The sequence below is a fragment of the Mesoplodon mirus genome, assembly GCF_964341445.2.
Source record: "Mesoplodon mirus genome assembly, chromosome: 3".
NCBI lineage: Eukaryota > Metazoa > Chordata > Mammalia > Artiodactyla > Ziphiidae > Mesoplodon > Mesoplodon mirus.
Genome location: NC_138978.1, coordinates 133,881,332 through 133,908,078, shown reverse-complemented (window position 1 = coordinate 133,908,078; position 26,747 = coordinate 133,881,332). Strand labels below are relative to the sequence as shown.

General features: G+C 38.3%; 2 protein-coding genes across 4 annotated transcripts in view; both read left to right on the top strand.

Annotated features, from left to right (window-relative positions):
- The window catches only part of WDR64 (WD repeat domain 64), a gene marked incomplete at both ends in the record, with an annotated part of 73,612 nt that extends 58,042 nt beyond the window's left edge, over positions 1–15,570 (top strand). The window contains 1 exon segment of the mRNA XM_082612223.1: positions 15,482–15,570. Coding sequence (XP_082468349.1) covers positions 15,482–15,570 — 89 coding nt within the window.
- Positions 15,571–17,559: 1,989 nt separating this feature from the next.
- The window catches only part of EXO1 (exonuclease 1), a 44,690-nt gene continuing 35,502 nt past the window's right edge, over positions 17,560–26,747 (top strand). For all 3 annotated transcript variants that reach the window (XM_082615004.1, XM_082615003.1, XM_082615005.1), the window contains exons 1-4: positions 17,560–17,746; positions 18,059–18,267; positions 19,471–19,644; positions 24,525–24,644. In XM_082615004.1, the coding sequence (XP_082471130.1) occupies positions 19,484–19,644; positions 24,525–24,644 (281 nt within the window). In that variant the 5' untranslated portion in view covers positions 17,560–17,746; positions 18,059–18,267; positions 19,471–19,483. The remainder of the gene's footprint in view (positions 17,747–18,058; positions 18,268–19,470; positions 19,645–24,524; positions 24,645–26,747) is intronic.

Here is a 26,747-nt window from a genome sequence, read left to right as displayed (position 1 = left end):
CCTTTCAGACAGGAAAGAATATGAATTTTAGGAAGGGACATCAATTTCTTTCAAGTAAGTGTTGGCCTCTAGTGGATCAAAAGTGACAACACACTTTTAGAATAACTGTCTGACATACAGAGAACTATTTTAGGAAAGCAACAAAGCAGATAGATTGAAAGTACAGAAGAAAACAAAGAAAAAAAACTATTTTGCCAAACATCATAAATAAATTCACTGGATGAAATCATATAAAAATATTAGCATTAACTACCTAATAAATTTAAAACTTAGAAATGTATAAAACATCATAAACAAAATTAAAAGTAAAATAAACTGGAGAAAACTTCAAACATGGCCTACAAATAGAGCAAAATGTACAAGAGATTTGGAAATCTATCAGAAAAAATCAGGAAACACATAGAAAAATGGGTGAAGGCTATCAATATACACAAGAGAAAACCTAAAAAGCAATATTCAAATTCAGTAGCAGTCAGAGAAATACAAATTAAAACAATAATTTATCACTCTTACTTGTTAGAGTGGACCATAAGTGTAGAAAGAATGTAGGGATTTCAGAACTCTCATGCACTGCTGGTGGGAATTCATACTGGAAGTACCATCTGAAAAGCAATTGGCAGGTTAGTCAAACTTGCTATGACCTAGCAATTCTACTCCTGTGTGTGTGTGTTGTGTATGTTTGTGTATGTGTGTGTGTGTCTATATCTCTCTATATATTCCCCCCCAATTCTCACAAGCTTGAAAGCAGTATAGTATGTAGAGGTATGTTTATTGTGGCATTGTTTACAGTGGCACAGTGCAGATGAAATCTGGGAGACATCAGAGTGACCCTCATTGGAGAAGCACCTGGGCAAAATATGGTGAAAGCACCCACCATGGAATAGTTTGCAGCAATAAGAAATAAAGTACAAGATATACACAGAGCAATACAGATGGATTTTTAAAATTGTACCAAGTAAAACTAAGCAACAGAATTAAATGTAATATGTAATACCATTTGATTTATGAAAATACAGGCTTACAATAGTACACATTTTATAACAGCTTACATAAATGAAAGGATATTCATTGAATATACTAGGAAACTTGCCTATGTGTTTCCTAGTAGGAGGGAGGGGGAGTAAAATGGGAATCAGTGAGTCAAGATAAAAGGGAGTAAGGCTGGTAATGTACATGAAAAGAGAAGTATCATTAGCTCAACTCTTTTCAGCTTAGGTCCAATATCAAAAAAGAAAACTTTAACAACCTTGTAGAAAAAATAGGCAAAGGACATAAAGAGTGAACATACAAAATAAACGCAAATAAGGAAAAAACATATGAGAAACAATGTTCAACTTCTTAGTACCCAAAGAAATAAAATGTAAAAGAAAAGTGTGATAACATCTTTCATCTGTCATATAGTCAAAACATTTTTAATGAAAAGTATTCTACGTTATTGGGGGAATATTGAAAGAGGTATTCATAAAGAGCTGGTAGTTTAAATTGTTAATGCTTTCCTGAAGGGCAACGTAGCAGTATATATGAAGAACATTAAAGATAAAGATAATCAAACCGTTTAATTCTGCAATTCCTCTTCAAGGAATTTATCTTAAGTAGATCACTGGATAAGAGAATAAAGTTATAAATATGTCCACCATTTACAATAAAAGATAACATCTAAGCATCCAGCAATAGGTAAAGAGGTAAATCATTGGTACATTCATAATGAAGGAATATATAATATGATGTGTTCAAAGAATTTTTACTGTACAGGAACATGCTCATGAAATAATGATATCTGAGAAACATATAAAATTATAGAATACACTTATATACAGTGCCAGAAAATACATCAGATGTTAACAGCAGTTATCTCTAAATAGTAGTACTACAGTATTACTGAGGATTTTTCTTTGCTACACATTTCTGTATTTTCCTAAGGTTACTACAAAAATATATATTTCCAATATAGTTAGAAAATATGCATTGATTTAGGAGGCATGAGGGCATCTTGACTTGTGATGAACAGGTAATCTGAGGAAGGACATGCCATCTGGTCTAAGAAATGCCACCTAAGGATGACAGAGAAATTGCCAGGAGCAATCTTACACTTGCTGATCTTAAGGATCCAGACCTTTACAAAGAAACAGTGAAAGGAAAGGTGGGCTTGTGGTCCACCAGGATTCTGACTGCTACATTCAGATCCTTAGAGGAGCTCTGATGTGCAGAGTAAGACAGAAGCAATAGATGATCTGTGTTCCATGCACATTCAACATCAAACTCTCACTCAGTCTGAGAATTTTTGATGAATAGAGCGAGTGCCCTTTTCAAACATAAGGTGGTTTTTTTTTTTTTTTTTTTTTTTTTTTGGTGGTACATGGGCCTCTCACTGTTGTGGCCTCTCCTGTTGCGGAGCACAGGCTCCAGACGCGCAGGCTCAGCGGCCATGGCTCACGGGCCCAGCTGCTCCGCGGCATGTGGGATCTTTCTGGACCGGGGCACGAACCCGCGTCCCCTGCATCGGCAGGCGGACTCTCAACCACTGCGCCACCAGGGAAGCCCCATAAGGTGCTTTATATCACTAGTTTCTACCCAAAAGGGATCTCTCGGTGGTTCTGATAATTTCTAGGAAGCTATACAGCAGCGTTTCACTAGTATCAGTTCCAGATAAACCTGTAAATCCAAAATGTCAGAAAAGTAATTATATCATTTGAAGAGCTACTGAAGATAGGTTTATAAAGATAAAATGGCTTGAGATTAGGGTAATTATATCTGGCTTATACAAACCCAGGTATGCTTTTGCCAAAAATATTTACAAATTTTACACTGCCTTCCAGGAATTTTGATGCAGAAAACCTAAGTCCATGCCTAATGGAGGCAGACTCAGAATGGAATATGGTAGGTTCACCATGACTGAGACACTTCTTGAGACAAGCCTCAGTAGCTGATGATCTTGTCTCCAGTGAGCAGAAATAGGTCAGCCTAGAGACCAGCCGGAGGTGGTTTGTATAGAAAAGGAATCCAACTCCTAAATAACTCTGAGAGTCAATGAACTCAAATTTTAATTTTGGAAAGGTAATTGAGACTATCAGCCATGATAATGGGCAAGGGTCCTATCAATGACACTGAATATCATGAAAGTACAACTGGGTAGTGAGCACCTCAGAGATGGAAAAGAGTGATTCCAGAAAGTAGGGGAGGGAAGAGCAAGGATGCTTGGAGGGCAGCGATGTGGAAACAAGCTAGCTACTTTGCCATTGTAAAATGTGATCATCACAAATCAGTAGACTAGAAATGAAAATATATATCATCTTATTACAAACTGAGACCCAAACTTTTACAAAAGTCTCTATGTTTTCTAAAGTCAGTACCTATTTTATTTCTGAAAACTAATCAAGCAGAGCAGTAGTGAACTATAATTATGACCTGGTAAAATTTTTTTGAAAACTAAATGCAACAGATTTTGGAAAACAAGTTTCTATTAATATGAGGAGATGATTCATAATGAAACAGCCAAAAAGAACAGAAGGAAGTTATTCAAAATTCAGCGGAAAAGACAGTGCAAACTTCAGAGCTATAAGTCCCCTTGAAATCAGATGGAAATGAGCAAGATGGAACTCCTGGATACAATGACCGATTCTGAAAATGCACATGGAGCTAAAGACTCAGAGCCTGTAAAACACCACCAAGTCCTAATGACATTTAGCTTTTTCAAGTGATACCCACATCACTCTTTCAATCACTCATTCCATAAATATTTCATACTTCCCATGTACCAGGTTCTTTGCAATATTTAATATCTTTGCTTCCTGGTGCTCTGATGTGATTTGTCACAAGTTTAAGAAAGGTTTTTTAAAAGAGTGTGCAAAGAACCTTTCTCAGCTTCTATCCCATATTGGATCCCTCCTTTCTGCCAAGGCAAATTTAATTATTTCATAGTACAATGTTCCTATTTCTGTTGTGGTTCACTTTTATTTCAGGGCAAGCTGGTCTCTTAAGTATCTTAGGCTCAAGGACAGTATTCATCCCTGTATGTGTAACCCTTAGAATGTCGTATACACTGTAAGCACTTTATAACTATTTGGTAACATTCAGCACTGCCAGTAGGTCTATCATTCTCTGGGCCTCTGTTTCCTGATTAGTGAAATGGGTAGTGTGATTAAGGACATGTAATGTGACAGTGCTTGGCACAGGCAGGTACTTTGTGGTGATGCAGGCCTTCTAGAGCATTCAGCCCCCCTCTTGGTAACAACACTTATTTTTTATTGGAGGAGGTCATCAAGAGAATATGACTGCTGGTTGACCTGACAGTTGGACCCTGGCAATCTAAGGCTCCTTACCCCCACCCGTCCCTGGAATGTATGTTCAGCCTACTACTGTCATACTAACTGCTGTTTCAAGGACACAGCCTGGAGACAGTCATGTGCTGCTGAGACCATCTGTATGGCATACGTTACCGAACCCTGTTAAGGCCTCTCAGTAGACTAATATTCTGGCAGGCAGGAGTGGAGGCCACCCAAGACAAGCCTGTTATGTAAATCCTCTTGTTTATTAAACCTGCCTCCTACCAATCTGGAGTGGTCTGCCTCTTTGGTCTTTTCTTGCCCTCCATGTACGGGGGTCAGTTTTGAATTTCACCTGGGGAACTCCCAAGGTTGTGAACAAACACCTTTGGGAAATCACAACTTTACTACTCTTGGGTCATGAGATTTCAATGGTGCTGAGTCTACCTGCACCTTCCTCCCCAATTCTGATTTTTAAGCTTGAGTATAACCAAAGCCAGATCAATTAGAGCCAATGAACATTTGTTCTGGGTCATTTGCTGAGACAATTGGGAAAAGGCTCCCTTGTTCCATGGGGGTTGCTAAGTGACTTAAGATATCAAGCTCTGAGCTGCCAAGACTGCCCACATGCACAGCCTGCCCATAAACACTCTAAGATTTCCTAAAATGCTATTAATTATGACAGACCATTTTTTTATGTTCCACTAAGAATGAAGAAATGTAAGAAGAAAATGTAAGTTGCATGCTGACTTCAGAGATGTGAAAATGAGAGGAAAAATGTGCACTGTAGAATTGATGAAATATAGTAAAAGCAGTACAGAGGAAAAAGAGATGAAGAATTATATAAAATCTTAATGATACCATTATATTCCTTAGATCCACCCATATCTAAATCCTTAAGCTACTGCTGAACTATTCAGGTACAAGAAGGTGCTTATTTTGGTAAGGCTGCTGTAACAAAGTACCACAAATCAAGTGGCTTAAAACAATAAAAAAATTGTTTCACAGTTCTGGAGGACAGAAATCCAAAATCAAGGTGTCAGCACATTGGTTCCTTCTGAGGACTATGAGAGAAGAACCTGTTCCAGATCTCTCTGCTTGCCTTGTAGATGGCCATTTCCTCCCTGTGTCTCTTCACATTGTTTTCCCTCTGTTCATGTGTCCAAATTCCCCTTTTCATAAGGACAATAGTCACATTAGATTAGGGCATACCCTAATGATCTCATTTTAAAGTAATTACTTCTATAATAATCTTATCTCCAAATAAGGTCACATTCTGAAGTACTGGGAGTTAGAGCTTCAACATATCATTTTGGGGGGGTTGGGGGGAGACCAAATTCAACCCATAACAGAGGGGATAACTTCATTATAAGAGCTAATGTGAGTTGAGTTTCTGTCATTTACAACCAAAAGACTTCTGCTCAGTAAATTTCAATTTCCTTCCCTTAGGTAACCAAATATTCTAAGTCCCAGTAAGTTTCCAGAAATGGGTAATAATATGCATAGGCACAATTTTTATTTAACCAATTCAGTTATTTCTGAATAATTATTTATTCACTTGTTTTTATTTTTTTTGGCTGTGCCACGTGGCACATGGGATCTTAGTTCCCTGACCAGGGATTGAACCTGTGCCCCCTGCAGTGGAAGTGCAGAGTCTTAACCGCTGGACCACCAGGGAAGTCCCACACCAGGTAACTGAAGACCTAATGAGGGAAACTCCCTGGCTGTCCAGTGGTTAGGACTCCATGCTTCCACTGCAGGGAGCAAGGATTCAATCCCTGGTCAGGGAACTAAGATCCCAAAAGCTGCATGGTGCAGCCAAAACAAACAAACAAAAAAAAAACAGACCAAATGAGAAACGTGTGAAACCTCTTGGCAAACTATAGATCACTCTATACAATTAAGTATTGTGGGCTTTTTTTCACTTAACCAATATTGACACTGTATTTGCTTTACATTACCTCATTTAATCTTCACAATTCCATTAAGCAGTTTGGTTAGATGTATTATTTGTCCCAGTTTTCAGTGTTGAAAACTGAAAAATAAAGAAACTAAGACATTTTTCCAAAGTCAGCTAACAAACAGCTAATACTGTGTAGTCTAGATTTTAATCCAAGTAATATATGTCCAGAGTTTAAACTCTTTACCAAGTAAGGTAGTATATAAGGAATAACAGAAGACATCTACACACACACACACACACACACACACACACATAAAAGGACAATGGAAAAATTGGCCACAGATGTCTGGTAAAAACATTTAGATTTTAAATGCTGAAATTAAAGCATTTATTTCTCTTTTGGTTCTGAAAATAGAACAGCTGGCTAAGTGCTCAATAAGTAGACAAAAATTCATTACTCTTTCATTCTGAGAGCAGCTGCTTCATGTAGAATTTGACTCTCACCACACAAGGACCACTCTTTGCCTTATAATCAGTGTGACTCCTTTGTTCAAGCTGAGCCTTTCCATCTTGAATGTCACCTCATTAAGCAATATGTTACTGTTTTTCTCATTTCTTTGATGTATTGATGTCTGTTTCACTGCTCCAAGTTACATTTTACTGAGTTTTTCAATAGAAGGATCCCTTCTAGGTATCTGGTGAATAAACATCCTCCATCAGCTTACCTTGGAACTATTATTTTGATATCCTGTTACAAGTCACACCTTCCCACTAAAGTCAAAAAAGCAATAACCATTTCATGCCTATGGTATGACTGATCCCAAGCTCACCAGGGAAGTGGATGGCTTTCTCTGACATTTTTGCTTTTTGTATTTTTTTTCCCCAAACCAAAAAGTTGAAGTGTTGAGACAAGTGAATAATCCTGGGCCATGAAAAAGTTATGGTAACACTGAGAATCATTAAGAGATTTGATTGCTGCTCCAATAGCAGGAAGAGCTTCCTCAGTCTCAGCCACTGGGTCCCAAGATGTATGATTTATTAAAGATCTCATATAAGAAGGAAGAGTTAGCCTGGTTGTGATCAGAGGCCCTGTCCCATGCACCTACTTAGCACTCACCTGGGAATGTATAATAGCTCTGAGGGCCAAGGTCAGAAAAAAAGATCTGTGGATCCAGAAATTTCCAGTTGCAATTGTGTCTACAGTCTTCCTGATTCCACAGCCCCATTATAGCCTGCTCCCAGCTGAAACTGTGTACTGCACCTCCTCTCCTTCATTTCCACTGTTCACTGGGTAATGCCAGTTCATGTAGCTATGTGTCATTGTGAAGAATATACACTTTTGGAGTGAGGCAGACCTAGATTTGAATCACATTTGATCACATCATATAGTATTTATGATAAGCTTATTTACTTCTCTGTGCTTCAGTTTTCTCTTTTGTAAATGGGACAATAATAGTTACCTTTCAGAGCTATTCTGAGGATTAAATAAGGTACAACATGCAAAACACAGAACTTTTAAAAAAATATTTAATTTATTTATTTATGGCTGCATTGGGTCTTCATTGCTGCGCACAGGCTTTCTCTGTGGTGAGCAGGGGCTACTCTTTGTTGCGGTGCGAGGGCTTCTCATTGCAGTGGCTTCTCATGTTGCAGAGCATGGGCTCTAGACATGTGGGCTTCAGTAGTTGTGGATCACGGGTTCAGTAGTTTTGGTGCACGGGCTTAGGATCTTCCTGGACTAGGGCTCGAACCTATGTCCCCTGCATTGGGAGGCAGATTCTTAACCACTGTGCCACCAGGGGAGTCCCAAAACACAGTACATTCTAAATAAAAGTTCCTTTCCTTTCTTCTTCGCCAATCATCTCAAAAATGAAACTAAAATAATTCTGAAGGGGATCAGTAAATTGATAACTTTGAAAATGTTAACCTGATATCTATTTCTCTATGGATAAGTACATATAGTAGCCATTGAAAGGTAATGATTAAAAGCACATAGTCTATAAACTACCTTGAGTTCAGATCACTTTGTAGTTCACTTGTCTCATCTGTAAAATGGGGATAATAAATTTACCAACCTCATAGTATTGTTATGAGTGTTAAACAAGTCAAGCAGGTAAAATATACAACAAACCTGAAACATCCTCAGTGTTTGCTAAGTGTTATAATTCAGGACTCTTAGAGTAAAACTTATAATTTATACAGATTAAGATAGAGATTTCCTGTTTATTTTAATATTTCAATCCCTTAAAAGAGAGCTCTGCCAAATATCTATGCCAGTTTCTCTAAAATGTGTATTTTGGGACCAACTATATTATTTTTTAGAGGTGTCATTTTGTGTAAATGCACTACATAGGTTTTTGCAAAGGAAAAAAAAAGGCTGTTTAAAAATCGTTTTTCCGGGCTTCCCTGGTGGCGCAGTGGTTGAGAGTCCGCCTGCCGATGCAGGGGACACGGGTTCGTGCCCCGATCCCGGAAGATCCCACATGCCGCAGAGCGGCTGGGCCCGCGAGCCATGGCCACGGAGCCTGTGTGTCCGGAGCCTGTGCTCCGCAACGGGAGAGGCCACAGCAGTGAGAGGCCCGCGTACAGCAAAAAAAAAAAAAAAAAAAAAAAAAAAAAAAAAATCGTTTTTCCTTCATAGTAGGGAATAAAAACCTACATCTATTCTTTTTGCATCTGATGTCCTAGATTATTCAAATAAAACTCATGTTGACAACCTTTTGATTCTTTGACAGTCAAGTAACTGCAAATAGCTTTATTACTCAAAGTTCTAAAAATATCAGTGACTACTTTCAGATACAGGCTAGTAGATAATTTCTTTTTTAAAAATATTTATTTATTTATTTATTTGGTTGTGCTGGGCGGGCTCACTAGTTGTGGCTCACGGGCTCCTGAGATGTGGCACATGGGCTCCTTAGTTGTGGCATGTGAACTCTTAGTTGTGGCATGCATGTTGGATCTAGTTCCCTAACCAGCGATCGAACCTGGGCCCCCTGCACTGGGAGTGGGGAGTCCTAACCACTGTGCCACCAGGGAAGTCCCTGGTAGATAATTTCAATATTCATTCATTCAACCAGAATTTACTGAGAATCTACTCTGTGCCAGGTAGTGTTATACAATACAGATGTTACCAAACTCAGGTTTGGCTGCTTGCTGCTCGAAAATCAATGTCCAAGAGGCAAGTGTTGGTAGAATGGAAAGTTGTTTTTAATCAGAAAAGCTGGCAATATGGGGAGGAGGCAGACTCATGTCCCCCAAAACCAACTCTGAAGATTCTGCTTGGCCATGAAAGTTTTTAAAGGGAAAAAGGGAAGTAATCTCAGTTAATAGACAGACATAGGGAGTCATACTTGTAGCCATTTCCTACTGTGTGGAAGCTTGTTGACTCATGATCTTTCTATAAATGCTACCTCATACACACAGTTTGTTCGCAAGATTACTGAAGGGGAAGGTAGGGGAGTGATCTGGTCATCTGTTATTTATTCTTCATTTTTACTTCTTTGATCTATGGAAAAAACCAACAGGTTAAGCAACATATTGTGTGATCAAAAGATCTGAAAGGTGTGCTTAGGCTGGACATGAGTAGAGCATGGGGGTGCCTGGCTTAAGATTAGTTACAATATAGCTTTGCTAAAGTGGCAAGAAAAAAGAGGTCTCCTGCTGAGGGTGATTTCCTGCAAAGAGCTGCTTACACAGACAAAACTCGCTGCCCTTGTAGAGCTCTCATTATAGTGGGAAGGGAGAGGGTCAGTGAACAAATAGATTACTAAAATATGTAATATTCCAAATTATGGAAGGTAACATGGAGAAAAAAAAAGTCAGAGAAAGGAAAATTGGGTGACCCAGGGTAGGCAGAGGAATTACAATATAATGGTTAGAGAATGCCTCACTGAGAGGGAACCTTTTCAGCAAAGGCCTGAGAGAAGTGGAGCAGGTCACGTGGATATCTAGTGGAAGAACATTCTAGGAAGAAGGAATAGCACATGCAAAGGCCTACAGGTGGGTGTGTATCTGGCATGTTCAAGGAATGACAAGGAAACTAGTGTGGCTAAGTAGAATAAGCAGCAGCAAGAACAGCAGAAATTGAAGCCACAAGAATGTCCATAGAAGCATTACTAATAATAGCCCAAACCTGGAGACAACTCAGATATCTGTTAGTAGTAGAATGGATAAATTACATTTATATAATGGAATTGCACATAGAAACAGAAAAGAAAAAAGACTATAGGTTCCTTCAATAATATGGATGAATCTCAAACACAGTATTAGGCAAAAAAAGGCCAAAGCTAAAGAAGAAAAACTGCATGATTTCACTTACATAAACTTTACAAAAAAGGTAAAATTAGTTCATACAGTTAGAAGAAAGATTACAGCTGCCTTTAAGGAGAACAGAGATATTTGTTATTGGAAAGGGGATACAAAGGGTCTTTTGGGAGGGTTGAGTGGAGGTAATACGTATGTTCATTTTGTGGTAATTTGCTTAGCATTTGCGAACCTTTCTGTACATATATTATACAAAAAAATTAAAAAAGAAAAATATACAGAAATGAATGGAAAAATATGATACAGCAAGTACACACAATTCTTTCAAGAAATTTTACAATGGGAGCTGAGAAATGGGACAATAGCCAAAGGGTAATTTTGAAGAAGAGAGAAATGACTGTTTTGGAAACTCCCATATTTGCCATAAATAAGAAACACCTGTCCTATTATTTACTTAGGTTTTCTTTACATTGACTCATATTTAATGTAAATTTATTTAAAAAGCAAATTTCATATTAACATTATAAGAATCACTTGACATAATAAAACTGTAAAAATACAATGAAAAAGCCATTCAGTTAAAATAATCTAAAAATGTAAAAACAATTAAGTGTAAATAAATTAATCTAATTGAGCTAAAAAATAAGTTCCTCAGTCAGAAAACTAGAGCTGTTAATAATCACTCAGACAAAAAAAGCATTCTGTTCTATGTCTATATAAGCATCACCACCTCTGCTCACTTTTCCATAACTATCTCTTATAGTTTAAGAACCCCATTTCAAACATTCATATTGAGTTCAACAGAGAAAAAAATGAAAACACAGTCCTCACAACTCTAGGACAAAAGGATGCTGACCTGCCCAGAACTTGAGGTCATCCCCAGTTCTGTGTCTCCCTGGCTGGGAGGGAAGTTGGGCTCTGAAAAAAAGCCCTCCCTTGCTGACTGAAAAGAACCATCCCCACATCTCTTCTTGTAGAGTGCTGACATGTGCATAAGTATGGGCGTTGGGGAGATGCTGCTCAGCTGTGGCTGTAGCAACCTTGCCTGAAACAAGGTAAAGTTAGGAGGGCATCCCAGAGAGGCTGCAAGTGATCACATCACTGAGTTCTAAGGCCCTAAATCACCTCCCCAATTCCACATCTTAGAATACACTGCTTCATAACAATGGAGGCAATATTTTCCAAATTAAATATCAGGGTACGTGATCTTTCAGCAAGATAGAATATTTTAAAAAACAGAGCTGCCCAACAGCCACAGCCAGGCACCCTGCATCCTGGCCAAGGGCCGCCCCACCCACCAGTGCACACAGCAGCAGCTATGGCCCTGCCACAACAGGACATCTCCTAAATAAATCCACTACTTGAAGACTGGAAGAGATGGATATTTGACCAAATGCATTGAAACAAACACAGCAAATTAGACAAAATGAGACAGAGGAATATGTTCCAATAGAAAGAACAAGACAAAATCTCAGAAAAAGAACTAAAAGAAGTGAAGATAAACAATTTACTTAATAAAGAGTTAAAAGTAATGGTCATGAAGATGCTTACTGAACTCAGGAGAAGAATGAATGAACACAATGAGAACTTCAACAAAGAGACAGAAAATATAAGAAAGAACCAAACAGAAATTATAAATGAACTGAAAAATACACTAGAGGGGTTCAACAGCAGATTGGATGAAGTAGAAGAATGAATCAGAGAACTGAAAGACAAAGCAATGGAACTCACCCAGACAGAACAGCAAAATGTAAAAAGAACTTTTTAAAAATGAGGACATTTTAAGGGACCTTTGGGATAACATCAAGCAGAATGACATTTACATTATAGGGTTCTAGAAGAAGAGAAAGAGAAAGGGCTAGAAAAATTAATTGAAGAAATAGTAACTGAAAACTTCCCTAATTTGGGGGAGAAAACAGACATCCAAGTACAGGAAATATAAACCCAAAAAGACTACACCAAGACACATTATAATTAAAATGGTAAAAGTTAAAGACAAAGAGAGAATCCTAAAAGCAGTAAGAGAAAAACAACTTGTTGCATAAAAGGGAAACCCCATAGGGCTATCAGCAGATTTTCAGTAGAAACTTTACAGGCTGGAAGGGAGAAGCATGATGAAGTCAAACTGCTGAAGGGGAAAAAACTTCCAACCAAGAATTCCCTACCCAGCAAGTTATCATTCAGAATTGAAAGAGAGACCAGGAGTTTCCCAGATAAGTGAAAGCTAAAGGAGTTCATCCTCACTTAACTAGCCCTACAAGAAATGATACAGGAACTTCCTTAAGCTGAAAAGAAATGGCACTAAATAATAATAAGAAAACATGTGGAAGTAAAAATCTCACTGGAAAAGGCAGGTATTAATAAAAATAGTGGATCAATCACTTGTAAAGCAAGTATGAGTGTTAAAAGACAAGAGTAGGAAAATTAACTAAATTACAATAGTTCAGGAATGCATAAAATAAAAAGATGTAAAATGTGTCACTGAAAACACAAAACATGCAGGGGAGGGTGGCAAAAGATAAAGCTTTGGAATATCTTCAAATTTAAGTTGCTACCAACTTAAAACAGGCTACTACTTACATAAGATGTTATAGGTGAAACTCACAGTAACAAAAAAGACTTATAGTAATTATACAAAAGAAAATGAGAAAGAAAACTAAACATATCTAAACATAACACCAAAGAAAACCATCAAAAAACAAGAAAAGACAGAAAGAGTAGAAAGGAACAGGGAGAAACTACAAAAACAACCAGAAAACAATGAAATGGCAATAAGTACATACCTATCAATGATTACCACATTAACAAAATCAAGGATAAAAACCACATGATCATTTCAATAGATGCAAAAAAATTTGATAAAACTCAACATCCACTTATGATAAAAACTCTCAACAAAGGGGGTATAGAGGGAATGTACCTCAACATAATAAAGGCCATAAGTGACAAACCCACAGCTAACATCACACTCAGCTGTAACAAGCTGAAAGCGTTTCCTCTAAGATGAGGAACAAGACAAGGATGCCCACTCTTGCCACTTTTATTCAACATAGTATTGGAAGTCCTCATCACAATTAGACAAGAAAAAGAAAAGGCATCCAAATCATAAATGAAGAAGCAAAACTCTCCTTTTTGCAGATGACATGATACTACATATAGAAAATCCTAAATACTCCACCAAAAAACTGTTAGAATAAATAAATTCAGTTAAGTTTCAGTTTATAAAATCAACATACAGATCTGTAACATTTCTATTCACTGATAACATACTATCAAAAAGAGAAACAAAAAATAATAATCCCATTTATAATTACATCAAAAACAATAAAATACCTAGGAATAAATTTAACCAAGAAAGTGAAAGACCTACACACTGGAAACCATAAGGCACTAATGAAAGAAATGAAAGAAAACACAAATAAATGGAAAGATATTCCATGTTCATGGATGAAAGAATATTGTTAAAATGTCCCTGTCCCAAAGCAGCACAGACTCAATGCAAACTACCAAAATTCCAATGGCGTATTTCACAGAACTAGAGCAAATAATTCTAAAATTTGTATGGAACCACAATAGATTCCCATCAGGCAAAATAATCTTGAGATAGAAGAACAAAGCTAGAGGTATCACACTTCCTGATTTCAAACTATACTACAAAGCTATAGATATCAAAACAGGTTGGTACTGGCACAAAAACAAACAAACAGCTCGATGGAACAAAACTGAGAGCTCAGAAATAAACCCATACATATATGGACAATTAATTTACAACAAAGATACAAAGAACATACAATGGAGAAAGGATAGTCTCTTCAATAAATGGTGCTGGGAAAACTGGACAGCCACATGCAAAGAATGAAACTAGACCACTACCTTGTACCATATACATAAATTAACTCAAAATGGATTAAAGACTAGAATGTAAGACCTGAAACCATAAAATTTCCAGAAGAAAACATAGGCAGTAACCTCATTGACATCTATCTTCATGGGTTTTTTTTGATCTGACTTCAAAGGCAAGTGACACAAAAGCAAAAATAAACAAATGGGACTACATCAAACTAAAAAGCTTCTGCACAATGAAAGAAACAAGCATCAAAACAAAAAGGTAACCTACAGTATGGGAAGAAATCTGCAAATCATGTAGCTGTTAAGGTGTTAATATCCAACATATATAAAAAACTCATGCAACTCAACATCAAAAAAAACAAAAAACAAACCCAAACAACCCAATACAAAAATGGGCAGAGGATCTGAATAGACATTTTCCCAAAGAAGACATAAAATGACCAACAAGCCATTGATGAAAAGATGTCCAACCTCACTAATTATTATGGAAATGCAAATCAAAACCACAATGATATATCACCTCACATCTGTTAGAATGGTTATTATCGAAAAGACAAGAAATAAATGTTGGAGAGGATATGGAGAAGAAGGAACCCCTGTACACTATTGGTGTGGCTACTATCGAAAACAGTATGGAGATTCCTCAAAAACTTAAAATTGGAACTACTATATGACCCAGCAGTTCCACTTCTGGGTATTTATTCAAAGAACCTTAAAACATTACTTTGAAAATTATATACACCCCTATGTTCATTACTGCATTATTTACAAGAGTCAGAATATGAAAACAACATAAGTGTCTACTGATGGGTGAATGGATAAAGATGTGGTACATATACAGCTGTCCAGGTACATTTGAATTTCAGATAAACATGGAATTTTTTTTTAGAATATGTCTCAAATATTGCACTAGACATACTTATATTAAAAATGTATCTGTTGTTTATCTGAAATTCACCTGTAACTGGGTCTGTATTATTACTTGGTAAATCTGGGGGACAAAGTCAAATAAAATAGTATGAGAAGGGTCAGGGCAGAGGTCATCACAGGATGTTTGGGCACATGTCAGGGAAGAGTTCATAGAGCTGGTAAGACTGAATCTTAAGCTGATAATTTATGGTGTGTACCACTCATTTCAGAATTTAATAACACATCATCATGAGTTATGATTTAATTTTTTGATGAATATATGTTTTGTCTACAGAATTAGATCCTACGTTGCTTGAAGACAGCAATCGGTTCTTTGCATTCCCCATACCACCTAGTACTGACAGGCACACCAAAGGCGTGTAGTAAGGAACTGCATGAATGGATTCAAAAGGTTTTATCTTCGCAAAGAGTAAAAATATTCTGTTTATGAAATCATTGTTAACTGGTGTTCTCTTTTTTTAGTTTTTAAACACTGCAGCCAAGAATACAGTCTGGTAACTTTGGAGTCAAAGTAGTAATAAAGATAAGGGTTGTCTGTAGGGCAGTAACCTATGTTAGTTTCATGATGCTGTGGGTATATTTTTGATATCTGGGCTCCTTCCTAAGACCCTCATGTGTGGCATACTCTTGCTTGGATCAGACATATTGAAGCAGTACTTACAGTAGGTAGTCAGTCCAAACTGACTACTGACAAACACATCCCACTCACACTTAAGTTCCTCTTCAACCTACAGTTTGGAACTGTCCCCCACCTTCCACTACAGTCAGCTCCAAGCTGGTCCAGAGTGAGGTCTACCGCTATTCAGCTGTTAGAATCACAAGGGAAGATAATTTTTCTGACCTCCTCTCCTAGCCTCAGCTCTTCAGACCAGAACTAGGGAGGCAGCCTTGCTCCCACTAAGCACACTTGCCCAAGTGGCACCTTTCCAACAATTTATAAGGTAATATGTTGACATGATAGATGTTAGACTGATCATGAAAAACTTTAAAAAGAAACCTGAGAGAAACATACAGCGCAGGCAGTCAAAAAGGGAGCATTTTTTAAAACGTGCTCACTTCTTCCCCTTTAACTCCTTAAATTGAGTCTGAATTATCATTCGTGCCCATCTTTGGGCCCAGAGTACACTCTGTGGTCTGACCTAAGGTTCTTCCCAATTTCTTTTTACCACAATATTTCTAAGAAGACAGTAACCAGGTCTAGAGCATTATGAGGACTTGAAGCTTCCGCCACCAAAGTCAAAAACGTCTTTAAAGTCTGTGCACCATAGACCCATTTTCATGACTGGTTATAGTTTCCCCAGGCCAAAGGTAAACAAAGCTGGACACTACGTAAAGTAGTCAGGACAGATTTTAGTCAATAATATATTGCAACAGGGAAAAGTGTCAAGCATGAAATGAACTCACCCTGGATTTGTACATAAGTTACTGGGCAGTTACAAGAGGAAATGGGGGTGTAAGTGAGTGGTGGCTCAGTAGAGGCAGGGAGTGAAAAACAAAAAAGAATCGGGAAGGAGAACTGGAGACTCACCTGGGATTGCTAACCAGAATTTATGGCAGTTAGGCTCCTCCCCTCCTAGAAACGTGGGGGTAGAGATCCTACCTTCGGATGTTGACCGGAACAAATGCTAAATTCTTTTGGCAGCCTTGAGCTTTCTCAGGCAGGCACTTCGAATGGGGCTGGGGTCATTCGACGGATGTGGATTTGATGTTAAAAGACCATGTTAGTGTTTGTTCAAGTCTTTACATGCCAAGGTTGAGGCCTTGAGAAGAGGGCAGAGAAGCCTGGCCAGCCCGGTTAAGGAAAGACTCTCTGTCACTTATCAGTTAAATTATTTAGTAAGCGCTCCCTCCCCTTCCCAAAGTCTACAGGAAGGGTCCAGGGAATAAATATCTCAAACTGCACTTTCTGTGTCCCTGGAGCCCACGTGCAGCTGCCTGTCAAGAGCCAGGGTTAGCAGCACAACACAAGGACTAGGGACAATTCCAGCAGGGACCCTTTTTAAGTTTAGAAACCTCAACACAAACACGCTGCGGACCTCTCAGAGCTTCAGCGCTCGGACCTGAGGCCGCAGTCGGGAGAGATCCTCGACTCCCAGCAGCCCGCGAGAGGAACTCAATGCGCATCCCGGGCGCCGTGCCCTGTTGGCCAGCAGAGCCAGCTCCGCTCACCCCTCCAGAAGGCTGCCCCGGGAACCAAGCACTTGCAGCTCCAGCGTGCCGAATCCAAGCGGCGAGATCCGGGCTCAGGCCGGAAGCGGGAGGCCGTGGGAGGCGGAGCCGGCATCGCAAAGGGGAGTGATGTCACTTCCTCTGGGCGGGGTCGCGGGCCATCCCGCGCAAATTGAAAGGTTGGGCCGCTGGTGCACAGCTGTGTCCATGCGCCCCTGCCCCTTGAGTTCCCCGCAGCCGCCTAGCGTGCTCCGGCCCAGGCGAGTGGGGGCCGTGGGGATAGGCTTCTGAGCCCTCACCGGGCTCCCTTCGGACGGACGGCGGGCGACCTACCCGGGAAGCGAGCGGAGCGGGCTGTGCAGGGCACGCGGTGGGTCCCCGCTGGTTCCCGCCCCTGCCCTCGGGATCCGGGGTGTTTGGGGCTGAACGGGAGGGTCTCACGCGTTCCCGGACCCTGCAGTGGCCCTGAAGGCGGCGCGGGGCTGGGGGGCACCCCTGAAATGAATTTGTAGTGCGGCGGTGTATGGGCCGGGAGAGCGCGCTCGGCCTGGCTAGGGCGGCGGTTCGGCGAACGGAGGGAGGGTCCTCTTGTTTTCCTGCGGAAGCTATCAGGTCAGTTTTACATGCAACCTCCTAGCTTCCAAATGTTTGACAAGTACATTGTTTTCTTAACGTTGTGCAGACCAAAGGAACGTGTCTCCTGGAAAGGGCTTGTGGGCCGCCCTGCCAATCCCTGTGAGACGGGATGGAGCGGTGACATTGTGCTGTCACTACTACTTGGTGCTGCGGGCGGGCTCCTGAGGATGCTTTGTGCCTAAGGCCCCCCATCGTTCTCATTGTGCTGAAGAGGAAACATTTATTCGAGAATATTTACCTAACTTAGAAAAAAATGTAAGTTTCACGAAATGTATATACTATGTCAGTTTTCCCCAGAGAAAGAAAACTCTTTTCAGGAACATCTGAGAGGTAGGAGACTAATTGTTTTTCCTAAACTGTGGCTAGAGGACCTCCTGCGTCCAAATTACCTGCCATATTTAAAATTTAGAATTCCCACCTCACTCCAGGACTAGTGAATCATAGTCCCTAGGAGTGGAGTTGAGAATGTGCCAAGAATTGAAATTTGAGAACTGCTGAACTAGAATATCACAGCTTTGATACAGGGTTTCAACAGGGTATGTCTGACTTCTGATCCTGTACTTTCTTCCTTTCCTCCCAAATGTAATGCCTTATGGGAGAGATTTATTTTAGGAAATGCTGAGCAGCTGCTCAGTGTCTGCTGCTTTTACTTTTTTATCAGGGGAGTTGGGGGAAGGGGCAATAGTTGCTTGGGAAAGGACTGGCAGCTACAGACAGGTTTCCATATAGAAAGGGCTTGGGAGCTGCAACCTAGACGGAAGAGGGTGGGAAGCTAAAACGTTTTTCTTGAAACTATTTGCACAGCAGGCACGGTTTCACATTATTTGGGGATAGCTTTCAGAGAGTCCAGTGGAGTTGCCCCTGGACGCCACCCACCACTGCTTATAAACAGAACGTTCATTGCTTGGAATAAAGCGTTCTGATGGCAGTAAATTTCAGTCCTAGAAAAGTACAGCTTTAGTTCTATTATTGTGTTTGATTATTTTATTTTTCAGTTAAAATGTCCTACAAACTGTTTTGCATGTTATTTCTTATAATGCCTGTGTAGAGGCAATGTGGTATCATAGCATACACAGTTTTATAGATTTTAACAATGCCTTTTTGGAGAGAAGACAGACTCATACTTTTTAGTACCTTCTGCTTGCTTCATACTGTGTTAAGGGCTTGGAGTAAATGTTATGATTCCAAGTGGGAAGGCACTTTAGAAAGAATAAACATTAAGGAACTATGAAGTGGCATTAGAGATAGTATTAGTGATTAGGGTAAATATTCTAGACTATGGAAATTGTTTGACAGGGAGGAGGAGCCCACTTAAAATATTAAAGAGCATGATTCTCATATATCTGAATGACAATAGTTGCTATATGAGTTTCCAAGCTCTTTTTCTTTATTTTTCCAACACTTTTGGGTAAATATATTTTGCTTTAAATTTTGCCTTTCTCTTTTCATATCATGTAGTTAACTTGGCACTATGGGGATACAAGGATTACTGCAATTTATCAAAGAAGCCTCTGAACCTATCCACATGAGGAAGTATAAAGGGCAGGTAGTAGCTGTGGATACATACTGCTGGCTTCACAAAGGAGCTGTTGCTTGTGCTGAAAAACTAGCCAAAGGTGAACCTACCGATAAGTAAGTTTGGACCTTATATTAATTCATTGCCAATTAAGAATGAGACTTATAATGCCTTTTTTCAGAAAGGGATCATTTTTATTCAATGCCAGGTTTATCAAGACGTGAGAGTATGGGCTTTAGAATATTGCCAAATCAGGGAACATTTCCTTCTATGTTATAGTCCTAGTTTTCATTCTTTCTACTAAGCCAGAGTATTAGGACACTAATGGACAAAGACTGTCTTCTTTATTCTTTATCTAAGATAAACTCTTTAACAATATTCTAAAAATCCATGGTGATTTCAGACTCCTACTTTCTTGGGTACAGACAACACATTGCTAAGCCCTATTAGCAAAACAAGGTAGTTGCTTCTAAGGGACACGTTGTTCTGACTCCCTTTTACTTCACTTGGGGCCAAAACTGGTGACCATTTTGACATCCAGTCATAACTCTGTGACCTCATTTGAGGCAGGACGAATGTCCTCTTTATTTTTTAAATAGAAACACTAGAAAAACAAGCAAGCATAGTTTTTGGACAGAGATTTCCCACAGGAATTTGGATACGATTATGTGTTTTCTTTTTTGCAATATATAATTTATCTCCTAGAGGAAAGGCTCACAGATCTTAGTCTGATTCACTTAAGCACAATGGACAATAATAACCCTTTTTGTTACAGAAGATGGAGGGAGGGGGCGGGGATGGAGAGTAACAGAGAAGTCATTATTGAAAGGTGAATGTATGTTTTGGGCTTTCAGGCCTATGAAGTTAATTTGACCAAAAGTGACCTGTTACAGTTTGTGTGGATCTGAAGGAGTCTGGGCACTTCTGCCACTCCAACTGTTATAATCATTTTTTGAAAGTGATTTCTTTTCCACCACTAAATTTGAGCAGTTGCAATTATGGTTGAAGACTGCAAGTTTTTCAGTGCTACCTTCAGTGTTTCTTTGAATTGTCTTCACTGGGGGGAAACTTTATCTCTAGTTTTTTGGTAATTTTTAAGGATTCTGCGATTTTTGACTAACTGGAAGAGTCGTCCAGAGTACAGGGAGTATCCTTTGTTGTCAGAGATGAACTCCACAGGACTGACCATGTTGTAGGTGTTTAGTAAATGTTTACTGAACTAGAAAGTTTCAGGACTTTCAGCAAAGTATTGTGTAATTTTTTTTCACCACTGCAACTAATAAGTCACATTTGATAGTTTACTTTCCTTTTCTTTTTTACCTTTGGATGGGGATATTAACCAGAAAAGGTCAGAAAATTTGGATAAGCCTAAGATAAACCTTTATGACCATAATAAAGAATGATGTCGCTCTATATGTGCTGACCTGGAAAGATGTCTAAAATGTATAAAGTGAGGGCACCAGGTGTCTGATGTTTATATTCTCTCTAGTAATTTTTTTTTTGCCATGCTGCATGGCATGCAAGATCTTAGTTCCCTGACCAGGGATTGAACCCATGCCCCCTGCAGTGGAAGCACAGAATCCCAACCAGTGGACCACCAAGGAAGTCCCTCTGTGTAGTTTTTTATAAAAAAGTAAATTTCCTTTAAAATTTATTACAATTTTATGTTTGCTTTCTTCTATTTTTACTTGATACTTAATCAGTAGGTCCCAATCATTGTTCTGTAGACCAATCAAGGTCTATTGTCACTGGTTTACAATAAAAGGAAAAAAAGAACAATGTAGTGAATTTTCCATTAAGATGAATATATTTGATTTAGAAGATTATCTTTTAAGATTGTGTCTTTTTATTCATATTTTTGAGTTAAAATTGATGGAAGTTGTACGTGTAGCTATTGTTTTTAAATTTTATTGATGTATAGTTGATTTACAATGTTGTGTTTAATTTCCACTGTACAGCAAAGTAATTCAGTTATACATATATATAAATTCTTTTTCCTTATGGTTTATCCCAGTATACTGAGTATAGTTCCCTGTGCTGTACAGTAGGACCTTGTTGTTTATCCATCCTATATATAATAGTTTGCATCTACTAATCCCAAACTCCCAATCCTTCCCTCCCCAACCTCTCCTCCCCTTTGGTAATAACAAGTCTGTGCTCTATATTTGTGAGTCTGTTTTTGTTTCATAGATGCGTTCATTCGTGTTGTATTTTAGATTCCACATGTAAGTGATATCATATGGTATTTGTTTTTCTCTTTCTGACTTACTTCACTTAGTATGATAGTCTCTAGGTCCATCCATGTTGCTGCAAATGGCATCGTTTCATTGCTTTTATATGTATACCACATCTTCTTTATCCATTCATTTGTCAGTGGACATTTAGGTTGTTTCCATGTCTTGGCTGTTGTAAATAGTGCTGCTCTGAAAATAGGGGTGCATGTATCTTTTCAAATTACAGTTTTGTCTGGGTATATGCCCAGGAGTGGGATTGTTGGATCATATGGCAACTCTATTTTTAGATTTTTAAGGAACCTCCCTCCATACTGTTTTCTATAGTGGCTGCACCAATTTATATTCCCACCAACAGTGTAAGAGGATTCCCTTTTCTCCACACCTTCCCCAGCATTTATTATTTGTAGACTTTTTAATGATGGCCATTCTATGGTGTGAGGTGGTACCTCACTGTCTCACCGTTGTTTTGATTTGCATTTCTCTAATAATTAGTGATGATGAGCATCTTTTCATGTGCCTATTAGCCATCTGTATGTCTTTTTTGGAGAAATGTCTATGTAGGTCTTCTGCCCATTTTTTGATTGGGTTGTTTGGGGTTTTTTTGTAATTGAACTGTAGGAGCTGTTTGTATATTTTGGAAGTTAAGCCCTTTTCAATCACATCATTTGCAAATATTTTCTCCCAGTCCGTAGGTTGTCTTTTTGTTTTGTTTATGGTTTCCTTTTCTGTGCAAAACTTGTAAGTTTGATTAGGTCCCATTTATTTATTTTTGCTTTTATTTCTGTTGCCTTGGGAGCCTGACCTAAGAAAACACTGGTATGATTTATGTCAGAGAATGTTTTGTCTATGTTCTCTTCCAGGAGTTTTATGGTGTCTTGTCTTATATTTGTCTTTAAGCCATTTTGAGTTTATTTTTGTGTATGGTGTGAGGCTGTGTTCTAGTTTCATTGATTTACATGCAGCTGTCCAACTTTCCCAACACCACTTGCTGAAGAGACTGTCTTTTCCCCATTGTATATTCTTGCCTCCTTTGTTGATTAATTGTCCATAGGTGTGTGGGTTTATTTTGGGGATCTCTATTTGGTTCCATTGATCTGTATGTCTGTTTTTGTGCCAATACCATGCTGTTTTGATTACTATAGCTTTGTAGTATTGTCTGAAGTCTGGGCAGGTTATGCCTCCTGCTTTGTTCTTTTTTCTCAGGATTGCTTTGGCAATTTTGGGTCTTCTGTGGTTCCATATAAATTTTAGGATTATTTGTTCTAGTTCTGTGAAAATGTCTTGGGTATTTTGATGGGTATTGCATTAAATCTGTAGATTGCTTTGGGTCGTATGGCCATTTTAACAATATTCTTCCAATCCAAGAGCATGGAACATCTTTCCATTTCTTTGAATCATCTTCAATTTCCTTTATTAATGTTTTGCAGTTCTCAGCATATAAGTCTTTCACCTCCTTGGTGAGGTTTATTCCTAAGTATTTTAAAAGGGATTGTTTGTTTACATTCCCTTTCTGCTATTTCATTGTTAGTGTAAAGAAATGCAACAGATTTCTGTATGTTAATCTTGTATCCCGCTACCTTGCTAAATTCATTTATCAGTTCTAGTAGTTTTTATGTGAAAACTTTACGGTTTTCTATGTATGATATCATGTCTTCCTTACCAATCTGAATACCTTTTATTTCTTTTTCTTGTCTGATTGCTGTGGTAAAGACTTCTAATACTATGTTGAAGAGAAGTGGTGAGAGCAGACATCATTGCCTTGTTCCAGATTTTAGCAGGAAGGCTTTGAGCTTTCACCATTGAGTATTATATTGGCTGTGGGTTTGTCATAAATAGTTTTTATTATGTTGAGATATGTTCCCTCTATACCCACTTTTGTAAGGGTTTTTATCATGAATGGATGTTGAATTTTGTCAAATGTTTTTTCTGTATTTATTGAGATGATCGTCACATGGTTTTTGTCTTTTGTTGATGTGGTGTATCACAGTGATGATTTGCCTATGTTGAGCCATCCATGTGACCCTGGAATGAATCTACGTGTAGCTATTGTTAACTGTCTTGCCAGAATAAAAATTGAAATGCAATACCTGATTCTTGTTTGCATCCTGCACTGGGGAAAAAACTGTAGCAGTGCTGTGCTGGAGTCAATTTTTATGAGCTAGCTATACACCATCTCCTCCCAATTCAGCATTTAGTGAGCCCACATTGGTAGTTTATCCACCACTGTAGAATATTCATGTCAGGGATTGACAAATGCTACATATTAGGTACCACTTTATCTAGAACTTGTTGTTAAAACATTTAGCAGGTCGCCACTGGTTATAACAATACTGGGACGATCAGACAAATTTTAATGTAGACTGTATATTAGATGGTATTTTGTGGCTGTTAAGTTTCTTGGATATGATAATGGTGTTGTTGGAGAAATCAGGTATTTTTTCTATTATTCTTTCAACTTTTCAATAGATTCGAAATTTCTCAAAACAAACAAAAAAAGAAAATGGGGTAAAAAGGCTAGATATGGAATCACACAATGTCAGAACTGAAAGGGATGTCAAAGCCTTTTAATCTACACATGAGGAAAGCAAATATCCCATAGCCCATTAGGATCCAAGTCTAAATTAGAGTTTGCATTTCCTGTCAAAACATTTGCTTAAAAACACAGAAACCTCTTTTCATAACCTGTCTCATCTAGTTTTAAAAAGAGAAAAAGTATTACCTAAAGATGCAAAGCATTTAATTACTTTTCTTCATTTTCATAGGTATGTAGGGTTTTGTATGAAATTTGTAAATATGTTACTATCTCATGGGATCAAGCCTATCCTGGTATTTGATGGATGTACTTTACCTTCTAAAAAGGAAGTGGAGAAGTCTAGAAGAGAGTAAGTTAATTCTTTAACTTTTTAAGATCTGACATTGTGGTCTGTATAATATGAATTTCTTTTTGTTTTAGTTTGTTGAGGTTTGTTTTAATCTCTAGTACATGAACAGATTTCCTTAAATGTTCCATGTGTGCTAGAAAGGAATGTGTGTTCTTCAGTTATTGAGTGGATGGTTTTATGTCTGTCCAGTAAATCAAGCTTATTGGTTGTAATGTTAAATCTTCCATATCCTTATTGGGTTTTTTAATGGTTTTTTTGTTTGTTTTTTATGTGTGTCTACTTAATTCATCAATTACTGAGAAAAGTACATTAAAATTTCACTATGATAGTGGAATTGTCAATTACCTTGTAGTTCTGTCCAATTTTTTTTGCTTTGTTTATTTTGAAGCTATTTTATTGGTTGCATTCAAGTTTGGAATTTGTTATATTTTTGTGGCAAATTGAAGCAATATGTAGTGACTCTTAGTCTCCATGCTTTTTTGTTCTAAAGTCTATCCTGTCTGATGTTTGTATAGCAGTAACAACTTTCTTTTGTATGTTCCTAATGCCTTTTTCTGTTTATTTTCAGTTTTACTGTGTCATTGGTTTTAAGTCTGTCTTCTATAAAGAACACCACTGTAATTTTTTTATCCATTCTGTCAATCTTTGTCATTTTTTTTTTTTTTTTGCGGTACGCGGGCCTCTCACTGTTGTGACCTCTCCCGTTGCGAAGCACAGGCTCCGGACGCACAGGCTCAGCAGCCGTGGCTCATGGGCCTAGCCGCTCTGCAGCACGTGGCATCTTCCCGGACTGGGGCACGAACCCGTGTCCCCTGCATCGGCAGGCGGACTGTAAACCACTGCACCACCAGGGAAGCCCAATCTTTGTCATTTTTAAAACTGGAGAGTTTTATTCTTTTTACATTGATCATTAATTACTAATCTATAGCTCCTACCTTGCTTAATCTGGGTGGATTGTTTTTTTCACCCTTATTGTTGTCTCTTGTTTCTAGTTGAAAAGTGATGTACTTTATTTCTGTTCTTTTAGTAGTTATAATTGAAATTTTATCATTCATATTTAACTCAACATAATCTAGTATTTTTATAACAGACCTTAGAAAGAATTTTTGTATTTTTTTTAAGAATTTCTGTATTTTATTGAAGCACCTATTCTGCCACTTTTCATCTGTTCTTGTTTTTACCCTGTGTTAGTTTTTAGGTCCAGGAATCATTGTGCTGTACAGGAAAGAGCACTGGGCTTAGTTGTTAAAGGTAGTATGAGTTAGCCCCAAATAGAAGTAAACCTCACTAAGTGATCATTTTGTGAGAGTGCTGCTTACCTAGTTTTGCCATCTCTGGGCCTAGAATCAAATTAGAGAGGGCTCTTCAGGTCTAGGTTTTTCAATCTAGCTGTATTTAGTGAGCTCTGATTTTTAAAGTCAGAACTTTATAAAGTTTATAAAAGGGTTAACTGAGACTGTCTGCACCCACATTCTAGTAGGAATAGTACACAGTTTATTAAAAATACTTTTAATAAAAAGTTAGTTCCAGGTTAGTTCTTAAAGGATTGGTGCCAACCCTAAACCAGTGTAGCTAAGGGACTAGTCCATGCCATATCCCACCTGGGTGTCCCCCATCTTGTTCTTAATTCTAATTACAGAGTTATTTCCTCTTGCTAACTTCAAGAAAGGCTAAAAAAATGTTTCAGCTGTCTGTCTCTGACCTGAGTGCTCTTTCTGACTTATCTCTGTAGGATCAGCTTTCTTTGTGCCACTGTAGTGGTGGGAGGGGCATTTAAAATCCTTTTCTACAAAGTCTCCTCATCTCTGGAGCTCAGTTTAAAAGTGAACTAGGAAATTTGTGTGTATGTGTATATGCACATTTACTTAAAAGGTAAACTTCACGAGTTCATACTGATACTTCAATTCAAATTCAAGACTACAGGGTTTTTTTTTTTTTTTTTACTTAACTTTTTCTGTATTGTGTCCGTTGCTCCTTTCTTTCATACTGAGAATCCTCGTTTTCAAGGCTACAAGGATAATAAAGTTAGAATATCTTATAATAGCTCATTTATTTTACCCCACATTATACTCAACAATAGATTCAGAATAAAATATGAATACT